Consider the following 12,197-nt stretch of genomic DNA (forward strand, 5'->3'; position numbering starts at 1 on the left):
GGCCCATAGATGTATGGCCGACAGTCATACAAAAAACAGTAATGGCATATCTTTTTCAACAGCAGCAACTTAAATTTGGTTCAGTCGCAAAGAAAGCCAGCGGTGCAATTTTAGAGCTAAACATATTTGGGGTTAGGGGGCGAGGGGGGTATTTTTTTACCTATGAAAGGTGCACATGGCATATTGTATGCATTTGTCAAATATGTTGTGTCAAAAGATATGCAATCGTCCTAGAGCTTATACGCCTTCCTTGCTGCACCATCCACCCATGATAAATTCTCAAGCCTATCCTCATCATCAGGAGTGTAATTGTAATAGAAGTCAGGATCTTCATTCTTCAACTCCTCAAAGTAATCAAGTGTGGCCTTCATATCTTTGACTTTATTTTCAGCACAGTACTCGACACGCAAATTCTTGGCGTCCCCCTCTGTGTATGGGCAATGCGCAATGCTACCGTACAACTCGCCCATTATCTGAGAAGCTCGTGTAGTTGTAATGTTGCAGCCATGGAGTAGGTTGATGAACTCCCTTTCTTTGCCTGCTATTTCTCAGTGGGAGTTAAGGTATTTTGTGAGCGAGAATTTCCTCACACAGTCATGATTATGTTATTTTTCAAAGTGAACAACCTTCCACTAATTTTCGGATGTCCTCCTTACAATCATACAGGCAGGACAACATGTCCTATCAACATAATCTGTGCGTCTTTCCCTTACTATCTTTTTCTCAGTAATAGGGCCATCAACAACAACTTTTTCCTTTTTTTTAACCCCAGCTCTTTGGCACACAAATATGAATTTTGTTTTATCCCGCTCCTTTTCGACTCACGGGATGTGTCAGTCCTAATGGAGAATCTAGTATGCCTAGCATAGGAATTGTAATAATCCCTAGCAGAATCTGAACTGTTGAAGGTCATGTCAATGAAGGACTCTTGTGGAGTAGATAAAACCTCAACACCGTCCTCAACATCAACTCCAAAAGTGTACGTAGCAGTTGCAAGTACTGTTACACCGCCGGAGTTAGCTTGCAGCGCCTCTGAATCAAGCTATTGCTGCCGCTAAGCATCGCAGTTGCTGCTGCCGCCGCCGAGCACCCTAGTTGCTGCTGTGCACTCAAGTTGCTGCTGGCATAGATAGACTGATAAGCTGCAGCAATGTGGCATCTTGAGGAGGTACAAATTTAAACAATAGGGCTTCAGGCACCTCATCAATCTCATCTTGCCCAACAACACCCACATCAGGAATGTCAGTAGTAGGCAACGGCTTAGCATTCAGATCAAATAGACCCCTAAAAAGTATCTTTAAACTGCAAAATAAAAACACAAACAAAAGGCTAGGATCAGGGATTGTAACACAAAATAGAAGTTGATATCTAACAGAGAAAAGGAAATAAGCATATGCAATGCGATTAGTAACGGAGGCACACCTAATGCACGAATTGCCACGCTAGCAAGCATAAGTTGCCACACCAAAAACAGTGATGTTTCCTTGAGTATAAATTACCATATCATCCAAAAACTATCCATAGAACCTCCAAAATCACGCAGATTGCAACTTCTGACGCTAAATTGTAGCAAAGCATGACGGAATTATACGGTGTTTCACCACAAATAGGTAAATTTGCAGAGGCAATTTTCATTTTTATATATCCCCATGGAAGTGATCTTGTTTGCATATGCAAGATCCAACAACGTCAAAGTGAATCGCAGCGAGCAAGGACAACGGATTTACCTCAATCCAGATTAGTTGGAAGGATTCGCCTTCTTCTCCAACGGGGATTTGCCCTTCTTTTTATCACGGGTTGGGACAGCGGTGTAGGAGCAGGCGCAGATTGCACAGGGGGTGTAGGAGCTGCGCTGATTTGGGGAGGAAGATGGGGGAGCCGAGAAACAGTGCCGCGTCCCAAAAATCACGCCGCGCAAGACACCTCCCACGCCGCCACGGTTGCCGCTGAGCGCCATGAAGGCAACCAGCCGGGTCGCGCGTTTCCCCAACCGCCCTGTCTCGCCGCGCCGCAATGGCATCATCCGCCGCCCCGCTCGCGCGCATCTCGCCGTCGGCACCCGCCGTCCGCCCCCCGAGGAAGCGCGGCCGCTGCCCCCCCCCCCACCACCACCACCACGAGAAGCACTTCGTCGTGGCGCGCTTCCCGCGACCAAATCAGCCGTTGGCGAGCCCCCGAGCGTGCCCCTGATCGCGTCTGGCGACAGTTCCGCCCGCCGCAGTCTGCCTTGCCCACCTCGCGGCGGTGGGTTTCCTCGGAGGGCGCCTCGACATCCTCCCCTGGAGGTATTCCTCGGTTTTACTAATCTAGCTTTTGCTTAATTTTTGGGAGAACATAGTTGCCAGTTGCCTCTGCTCACCAAGTGTTTGTCAATATGCCTGAGTATGGTCGCGACGTTGCTTTTTTATTTTATAGTTTTGCTATACTAGGAACTGGATACGACATTGTTCACCAAATTAGCGCGCTATTAAGGAATTTGCACGAATCAGCACAATTCTGTGCCCCCCTTCTAAGTTGTGATATTTTTTCTGGTCGTCTGCCATGAAGCTGTATTGGTGTATACTAGGCGGACGTCTGGTCTACTAATATATATCCGCAGTTGACGGTTGCATCCATCAACGGAATCATTACATGATCGTACCAATAAGTACAATTCCCCTCTACCTAAACAATGCTATTATCCTAAGAACAACTTAAAACTAACAAGACTGTACCCCACTACCCCTAGTGCTAACCTTGACGCAAACCATCCATGCTCTGATCCTCTTGGTAGTTGCTACTGCTATGACATATATTACCTGAAGATAAAAAGAAAAGGATATTATGTGGCGATTACAACACAAATTGCAACAAATCATTCATTCAGAATAAGGTGTGTCAAAGAAGATAAATCACCTGATTGGTGACGCTAGAGAATTGGCAGGCGCCGGCGCTGCCATCGGTGGCATTATCGGCGGCACTTGTTGCGCTGTCAAAACACATCACACCATGTTGTTGTCAATCTCCTTGCAGGCATATCTGATCCACGGATCAAAATAACGTACGGACGACATATGCATGAAGAAAAAGGTTGCGAAAAATTTACTGTTGCAGGAGAAGAGCGTTTGGAGCGGCAGCATGGCGCCGCAGGCGAGCGGGAGGATGATCATGCGGACGGGGTCGATGGGCAGGGGCATGAGGTCATTCATGTCGCCAGTCATGCCGTGGCAGAGGCAGATGGGGGCGTCGCGGATGACCGACTTGAGGCCATCGCAGCACTCGGCGGGAGGCGCTAGCACAGTGAGGTTGGTCAGGTAGTCCATGCACGGCATCATGGCAGATGGGGGCGTCGCGGATGACTGACTTGAGGCTATCGCAGCACTCGGCGGGAGGCGCTAGCACAGTGAGGTTGGTCAGGTAGTCCATGCACGGCATCATGCCGATCAGCGGCGTCATGCACTCCGTCAGCTGAGCCGGCGGCAACGGTGGCGGTGGGGACGACAGGTGGGGTGGGACGGCGCCGCCGGATGAACTCGGCGACTGCGGCGGGGTGTTGTGGAACGTCAAGGGGTGGAGCAGTTGGTCTCCCCCGATTCTCGCTTCGGATGGCTGCACCATCGTCGCCGCCACCACGACGAAGGCGAAGAAGAGGGTGACGAGATTGCAGGACGCCATTGGTCTTTTGCCTTGGGGGTGTGCTTGGGATGCTATGGCTGTGGGCTTGTGGCTGATTTTGTGTTGGATGGATGGAAGCGCGGGTTGGTCTGAAATTTATAGTCCTCCTGGTGTCGAGATTGAGGATTTGAACGTGTTGTTGTATGAATTTTGGACTTTAGTACTGCTGCTTCTGAACTCTGCACTGGTCGTTTATCTTCAGGTAGGCAACGAGTCCGTGGAGCATGAGATTCTGTCTGTAGTTCCTTGTGCCTCTACGGGTGATGCAAATGGAGCGTACAGAGTGCAGACAATCCTGTCGAGCTTAAGCGCATTGTACAGTCAGTCCCCTATTGCAGATACCACCAATAAGATTGAGTTCGGAACCAACACTGTGCACATGTTGATCGCATCCAGAAGCCCTGATCCGCAAAATTACAAGTAAAGCAACACTGTGCTGACAACCCCTTTGGATTTAAATCGTAATTAGAGCTGATTACTTATTTCTGCTGGTTGATGGATCAGGCAGGACTCTTGTTGTGAAATTGCCAAAAAAAAAAGCAATGGCTCCCAAATTTCTCTGTGTTATAATATGAACCCAAAACAACACATTACGGAACCAAAATCTGAGCAGGTCCGATGACTCTAACAGCTCTATCCTTGGAGCTATGGCCCCAGCCTACACTACTAATCTGAGGGAAAATCATCCCATGGTTAATTCGGCCCTGTGAATATTCCATTAGTGATTATATTGGCCAGAGATGTAATGATAACATTCGATGATCTTCCTCTATTCTGCTAGTTACAAACAAATGCTTGTGCTCATCTGTAGTTACGTGAACAGCTGCCGCGGCCTCCTTGTTGGATCGCGGTATGGATTTGGATCCTCCTGACGGCGTTGCGAAACCAGATCCAGAGGCCCGCCAAAGAGAGCGGTGATCATGGCGGTGACGTCCCCTGGCGTGAGCCTCACCGCGGCGCCGTGCCGCCTATAGAACATCCTGTACTTGGGCACCGCCGCCGCCCTCAACGCCTCGCACATCTCGTCGTCCGCCGCCACCCACTGCTCCTGCATGCCCACGGCTTCCATCACCGCCGCCTCCACGGCCTCAGGCTCAGCTCCTCCCTGCTGCGTGCACAGGGAGGTCACCTTGTCCCACGTCGCGCGCACGTGCACGCCGACGTGCACCCGCGCCTTGGCGCTCTGCGCCTCCGCCCACCCGTCGCCGAGGACCCCCCGCAGCTGGCCGCTGCCGGCGACCTTGTTGGCCACGTACCGCGTGTTGTTCGCCAGGAAGAGGTAGCTGAGCGCCGCTTCCCGGTAGCACCGGCCTCGGCCTCCAGCTTGCTTAGCAGAGCCGACACCAACCGATGGATCACCGACGGCGATGCTTGCTCGGAGGAGTCGGAGTCGTAATCGTAGTCGTAGAGCAGAGCAAGGCCCTCCTTGTAGTCGGCGAGGAAGACGACATAGTTCATCACGTAGCGGGTCAGCGGGTGCACGGCGCCGCCGGTCGCCGTGGCCTTGGACGGCTCCTTCTGGATGGCCGCCTCCAAGCTGCCCAGGGCCCCGCGAGCGGCCTCGCCGACCTTGGCGACGGAAAGGGCGGCGCGGGCGGCGACCTCGGAGCCGTCCCCGAACACGGACAAGAGCGCCGGCAGCGCCTCGGTGAGGGCGTCGTGCACGTCCAGCACCCGGAACAGGCGCTCCGGGGCGCGCCTCGCCCGTGCCTCGGCGGCCTCCGTGACGGCAAGGAGGCCGGTGGCCTGGTCGTTGGCCACGGTCGCGAAAACCGCTTCGCCGACGGCTGCGTTGTCGCCGGCGAAGACCGCATCGCAGAGGTCTTTCTCCGCGGCGAAGAGGGAGCCGAAGGCGGCGGTCGTGGCGGCGAGCCAGGAGGGTATGATGCGGGCGTCGAGCTGGTCCCAGGTGATCTTATGCAGGTGGTCGACGGGAGGCGAGAAGCCGAGCAGACGCCGCAGCGAGGCGGTCAGCGCGGCGCGGCGGCGGGTCTTGAACGTGGAGATGCACTCCTTGCCGTATCCGGCGGCCATCATGGCCTCCGCGACGGCGCGGATGTTGTTGCGAGAGCGAGAGGCGTCGGCGGCGTGGTCTGATTGGATGCTGTCGATGTCGTCGAGGAGGACTCGGAGCTCGAGGTCGAGCCTGCGCATGGCGGTCTGGAGCAGCGCCTGCGCTTCGACGAGGCCGTGGCTGCTGCCGTGGGCGACGTCGGAGGCGAAGAAGAGCATGGCGCGGTGGAGGTCGGCGGCGGCGCGCAGGAAGCGCCGGGGCTCGTCCTCCTCCGCGCCGTGGAGGAAGAGGGAGCCGCCGGCGGGCGCGTCGTCGGGGTGCCACTTGTGGACGAGCGCGGCGGCGGCGGCGACACTCTCGTCGACGAGCGTGGAAGAGAGCGTGCGGCGGTGGTGGCCCGGCGGTGGGAGGGCGTGGTGGCGTGGCGATGGGGAGGCCATGGATGCCATGGATCGAAGGATCGGAGAAGCCTAGCTAGCCTGCTCCTCCTGCTTTTATATATAGAAGATGGAAGATGGGGTGGTTTGGTTGGAATTTCAGCCGACTGCGCCGGCGAGTCGGTCGCCGCCCACGAGTCCGAGGAATGCGGCCGGTTGCGTACTCGCGTCGCGTGTGGAAACAAGAGCGACCCCGCTTGTGTTCTTCTGCCTTCCGTTCCGTTCCAACAAACGCCAGTCCGGTCGCAGCCCACGCTTGTCCGACGAATGGAGCACTGTGCCTACGCTACGCCCATGTCCAGAAGGGGGGCGACGGCCCTGCCACGCAACTGCTGCTGCCTCGATGGGCTGGGCCCCCGCCACTTCTGCCGGCCCACTGTACCTGCGCGCTCCAGCCCGCCGCTCGGCTGTCGCGCTGCCGGGCCGACGCGCTTTGGTCTGCCATGCCACCACACTTCCGCCGCCAATCCTACATGGCTGCATTAGATCACGCAGCTCCCTAGGCTCACCGCGCCCCAAGGCGCATCGACACCTCGCTTGGTACACTGCCCTGTGCGTTTCGTAAGACACCGTGTGGGTACTCCCCTCCCCGCTTTCCGATCCGGCGTAATGGCCGTCCTGTAACTTTATCCGTGACCGTTGTCGACCGTGGGGCCTTTGAATGAAATGTTTAGGTGGACGCGCTCTGCCCCTCAGTACTATACGCGGGCCAAGTTCGAGAGCGAGGCCTGGGCTTTCTGTTGTTTATTATTAACGGGCCTCCTGGGTGGGGTTGGTCTGGGCCACTTTCGTACGTATAGTAGTATATCCTCCTCCTATTTTACTGAACATTTATTTGTACATGTAGCATGCCATTTGTATTTCAATCCACTGCTGCAGAATTCTCAATTGCAATATTTTTTTTGTTAATTTTGTTCATTGAAAGCAAATATTGTTTTATTTTTCGTCCTTTAATATGTGCAAACGAAGATTTTTTCTTCTTCTTCATCTATGCTGACAGCAGGTTTGCTTAAGACTTTTGCACGCAAACTGATTTCACAGTATCGTCCTAGCATGATTTCCCTTTCTCCATATACTCAAATTTGTAGCTTCTGAGAAATATATAATCTTTACCAAATGTTATCTTTTTTAAAACACGCTGTTACGTTTCTAACCAGATGTTTTCAAATGTCCATGGCTGCTACCCTGACCTGCGTGACACCACCAAGCTGGCTATGTTAGACACACAAAGTGCCAAGTTTATCGCGTGTAGATGATATGCTATAAAGAACAGTTACTAGTTACAATTTGTTGCAGGTGAAAAAGGAGAGAAGCATTGGGAGCCCTTCGCTTTTCCCAGAGCACCATTCTCTAAATTGCTCTCTAAGATAAGACTTGCTTGCTAGTCTTCTGATTATAGATACAGCACATCATCAGAATGCGTTTTATTTGCTTGGGTAAAACTGTTATTTTGTTCCTATCGAAATTCCATTCGACTATTGTAACATAATTTCATTTGCTATATGACTAGTCACCACATGATAAATGATACACAAATGAGCATTTACCTCTGTTGTGATCTCATTGCTAGGCGCTAGGCCTGGTAGCCCAATATGCAAAGCTTTAGCGTGTTCAGCTCGCCAGAGCCCAGAAGCGAGTCTCCTGAGGTTTTGTTCAGTGCATGAATCAGGTGAAAGTGCAACCCAAGAAATATCATTGCCATGGTGGAGTGGAAAGGCTGAAGCAGCTAGCGCTCCATTGCCATGGTTTCAGTACCCATGTATACATGTATGTATACAAGGCGCAAGGGCAAACGTCAATTTGAGAATTGCAGCAAATTTACTACTGGTTTTGATTTGCACAAGTGCGACCCTCAGTAGATCTTGTTGAGGATCAGTTCAAGAACTTAAAAGAACTCCGCCATATGATTACGCAATAACCGAGTTACATGAGCATCTTCATTCGACAGAATATTTTTAGAGCAATAATAGCTAGGTTTCAGAAAGACAAAAAAGAGGGAGTAAAACTTGCTATCAGCTTGGCAATGGCAATTAAAGAGGAAGGTCGAGGCCCTTGCCCACCTCCACCCCGATTATCTGAAGAATCCCCTTGTTTAGCACCTGAATTAAATTAAGAAGCAAAGTTCTTCAGAAACTCAAACAGATGTCGCAAAACACTTGAGGCATTTCATCTCTGTGAAGATTATGTTGTGATGAGTTCTTTCATTACCAGCTCCACGATGAAGGTGCCGATGAGGCCAATCATGCAGGCCCTGGAGTTCCAGATCTCGGCGGTCTGGGTGAATCCCAAGAAGGGCTCGCTCAGCTTTGGCTGCACCCTGGGCACCTCAACCTGAACGCAACAGAAATTGAACAGGAACCTGTGAAAACTTCCTTGGAGAATGGAGACTATCCTTTTGCAATGATTACCACGAGCAGTTTTTGCTTCTTTCACTCACCCCCGGAGGAAGCTTTGCAGCGCTCACTCTCACCCTTACGGCTCTTGGCGATGGCAGGCATGGAGTGAGCTTCTTGCCGAGTTTGTTGCCGCAGAGGGGTTGACGAACCAAGCAGGATGGGGAAGAAAGAGCGCACCTTGCTGCCATTGCCGGAATTGTTCTTTCGGTGTTCTGTTCTTGCCGTTCCTTCTAGATGAGACGTTGGGTCTAGGACTCCGCAAGAATCAGCATGTTTTAGAGGATGAGATGATTCAGACGTACGTGGCTGGCGGCGTGGCCACGTTGGGCGGCTGGGGACTTGGGGTCACATGTAGGGGTGGATGTCGGCTCCGGCACCGGCTCGGCTCGTTATTAGTTGCTCGAGCCACCTCATTTTGGCTCGCGAGCTGGAGACCTCTTAGCACTGGACAGTGTCAGCGACGGTGAGGGTGCGAAGCCACCTCAACGACGGCACGGCGGCGTGAGATGATAGGAAGGAGCTAGGCGTCTCGAATTTGGGCTCGAGCCCATCGGAGCTGTGGGCGTTGAAATTGGATCACCTCGTGGTCCACGACTCCTCCTGCAATCCTGCGTGACCCAGCGGCGCGCCGGTATCTGAACCATGAGATCTCTTCGCAGAAAAGTAAATGGAGCATCTCAAATTAGAATGTAGCAGATTTACAAAAGAAATTTTTTTCAACAAAAATGATTCAGGCTCCCTCACCTATTACTATTGTTAGGTGCTCTCTCATCCGAGATAACGAAGCTGCACAAAAGAAAACGAATCAAATCGAAGCTAGAGCATCTAAACTCCTGCAGCCTCACCTCCGCGGCTGCTGATGCCCCTCCGTGCGGAGTCCAAGTAACGATAGGACGATGCACAATATGATAGAGAGACGACGAGGAGGGAGGAGCCGAGGAGACAAGGATGGGACCTGGGAGAGGATCTGCTCGTCTGGCTCGTGAGCTAGCTCAAGCTGACTCCTTATCTCTAACAAGCTGAAACGATAAGCTCAGCTCATTAGAAAAATGTAATGAGCCTAGCTAGCTAATTATGAGTTGAGTGAGCTATCAAGCTGCGAGCTTTTAACAGAGAGGATGATAGGATTCAGATAATATTGTTGGAGGGTGGGCAGTAATCACACTTAGGTAGAGCAAGCTTCAGATGTCCAGGGCTATCAGATTTCAACATAGAGAAGACTATTTTTGTGGAGAAACATGGTTATGTGAGCTAGCTCAAGCTGACTCCTTATCTCTAACGAGCTGAAACGTAAGCTCAGCTCATTAGAAAATAATGTAATGAACCTAGCTAGCTGATTACGAGTTGAGCGAGCTATCAAGCTGTGAGTTTTTAACAACGGAGATGAGTTTTTAACAACGGAGAGGATGATAGGATTCAGATGAGATTGTTGGAGGGTGTGGGCAGTAGCCACGCTCAGGTAGAGCAAGCCTGCTCTGCCGAGTTATCATTCAGATGTCCAGGGCTGTCAGATTTCAACATAGAGAAGACTATCTTTATACACGCACAAGTTCTTAATTCACAAAGTCTGAGAACATACTTGATTGTATGCGAATGTCTCTCAGTAGATAAGTAAATGTTCTTTTGATTTGTTCCTCTTGGGTGTCACACCTTTTTTTCTAACGCAAATGTCACCCTATTTAGAGATGTTAAACTACTTCAATACTAGCAATCACACACCAATCTCATTGCCAAGAATGACTATAGATATTCAAGACTCCTCGATACCTCGATTCACAACATCGGAGAACATGTGTGATTGTATTTGAATGGCTCTAACACACGTTATTTTGATTTGTTGAAGTGAGACACTCAATGGATCTTGTTGGTGATCGCTTTGAGAACTTAAAAAAACTCTGCCTTATGATTATGCAATAGAATTGGATGAGTATCCAAATACTCCCTCCGTTCCATATTGTAAGTCGTTTTGGTTTTTTCGATTTCATATATATTATTATGCATCTAAACATACACTGTATCTAGGTACATAGCAAAATTTATACACTTAGAAAAGTCAAAACGACCTACAATTTGGAACGGAGGGAGTATTTTTAGAGCAGTAATATCTAATCTAAGTTTCAAAAAAGAAAAAAATCTGCGATCAGCTTGGGTTTACTCTAGTCTCGGTCCACTGCTCGGAATTCCCAACTTATTGCATGTAGTTTTATGACCATGCAAAGCAGCAACAAGTGGAAAATAAATTCAGAAGCAAATATCAGATCGTCAGATCCAAGGTGTCATAACATAGACCACCATTATATTTATTTAACATCTACTAATATATATCCGCAGTTGACGGCATCAACGAAATCATTACATGATCGTACCAATAAGTACAATTCCCCTCTACCTAAACAATGCTATTATCCTAAACAAAACTTAAAACTAACAAGACTGTACCCACTACCCCTAGTGCTAACGTTGACGCAAACCATCCATGCTCTGATCCTCTACTGCTATGACATATATTACCTGAAGACAAAAAGAAAAGGATATTAGGTGGCGATTACAACACAAATTACAACAAATCATTCAGAATAAGGTGTGTGTCAAAGGAGATAAATCACCTGATTGGTGACACTAGAGGATTGGCAGGCGTCGGCGCTGCCATCGGTGGCATTATCGGCGGCACTTGTTGCGCTGTCAAAACACATCACACCATGCTGTTGTCAATCTCCTTACAGGCATATCTGATCCACGGATCAAAATAATGTACGGACGACATATGCATGAAGAAAAAGGTTGCGAAAAACTTACTATTGCAGGAGAAGAGCGTTTGGAGCGGCAGCATGGCGCCGCAAGCGAGCGGGAGGATGATCATGCGGACGGGGTCGATGGGCAGGGGCATGAGGTCGTTCATGTCGCCGGTCATGCCGTGGCAAAGGCAGATGGGGGCGTCACGAATGACCAACTTGAGGTTGTCGCAGCACTCGGCGGGAGGCGCCAGCACGGTGAGGTTGGTTAGGTAGTCCATGCACGGCATCATGCCGATCAGCGGCGTCATGCACTCCGTCAGCTGAGCCGGCGGCGACGGTGGCGGCGGGGACGAAAGGTGGGGTGGGACGGCGTCACCGGACGAACTCAGCGACTGCGGCGGGGTATTGTGGAATGTCAAGGGGTGGAGCAGTTGGTCTCCCCCGATTCTCGCTTCGGACGGCTGCACCGTTATCGCCGCCACCAATGCGAAGGCGAAGAAGAGGGCGATGAGCTTGCAGGATGCCATTGGTCTTTTGCCTTCGGGGTGTGCTTGGATGCTATGGCCGTGGGCTTGTGGTTGATTTCGTGTTGGATGGATGGAGGTGCGGGTTGGTCTGAAATTTATAGTCCTCCTGGTGTCGAGATTGAGGATTTGAACGTGCTGTTGTATGAATTTTGGACTTCAGTTCTGCTGCTTCTGAACTCTGCATTGGTCATTTATCTTCAGGTAGGCAATGAGTCCGTGGAGCATGAGATTATGTCTGTAGTTCCTTGTGCCTCTACGGGTGATGCAAATGTAGCATACAGAGTGCAGACAACCCTGTCGAGTTTAAGCGCATTGTACAGTCAGTCCCCCATTGCAGATAACACCAACAAGATTGAGTCCGGAACGAACACTGTGCACATGTTGATCGCATCCAGAAGCCCTGATCCGCAAAATTACAAGTAAAGTAACGCTGT

General features: G+C 50.7%; 1 protein-coding gene and 1 long non-coding RNA gene across 2 annotated transcripts; both read right to left on the reverse strand.

Moving 5' to 3' along the window:
* Positions 1-564: 564 nt before the first annotated feature.
* LOC111258489 lies at positions 565-1,866 on the reverse strand. Its single transcript, XR_002679010.1, has 2 exons — positions 1,728-1,866; positions 565-1,302 (listed from the first exon to the last, which is right to left on the reverse strand). It is a non-coding gene; the product is annotated as an uncharacterized LOC111258489 (long non-coding RNA).
* Positions 1,867-7,981: 6,115 nt separating this feature from the next.
* LOC101764734 (light-harvesting complex-like protein OHP1, chloroplastic) lies at positions 7,982-8,817 on the reverse strand. Its single transcript, XM_004984510.3, has 3 exons — positions 8,543-8,817; positions 8,314-8,436; positions 7,982-8,204 (listed from the first exon to the last, which is right to left on the reverse strand). Exons 1-3 carry the CDS (start codon positions 8,687-8,689, stop codon positions 8,136-8,138), a joined length of 339 nt encoding a protein of 112 aa, XP_004984567.1. The 5' UTR covers positions 8,690-8,817; the 3' UTR covers positions 7,982-8,135.
* Between the last annotated feature and the right edge of the window lie 3,380 nt (positions 8,818-12,197).

Source organism: Setaria italica, chromosome IX (assembly GCF_000263155.2).
Source record: "Setaria italica strain Yugu1 chromosome IX, Setaria_italica_v2.0, whole genome shotgun sequence".
NCBI lineage: Eukaryota > Viridiplantae > Streptophyta > Magnoliopsida > Poales > Poaceae > Setaria > Setaria italica.

Coding starts and splice junctions, on each gene's coding strand:
- LOC101764734 (XM_004984510.3), bottom strand. CDS start 8,689: ATGGCAGCAAGGTGCGCTCTTTCTTCCCCATCCTGCTTGGTTCGTCAA. Junction 8,437..8,542: donor CTGCAAAGCTTCCTCCGGGG/GTGAGTGAAAGA, acceptor TGTTGCGTTCAG/GTTGAGGTGCCCAGGGTGCA. Junction 8,205..8,313: donor GCACCTTCATCGTGGAGCTG/GTAATGAAAGAA, acceptor AATTTAATTCAG/GTGCTAAACAAGGGGATTCT.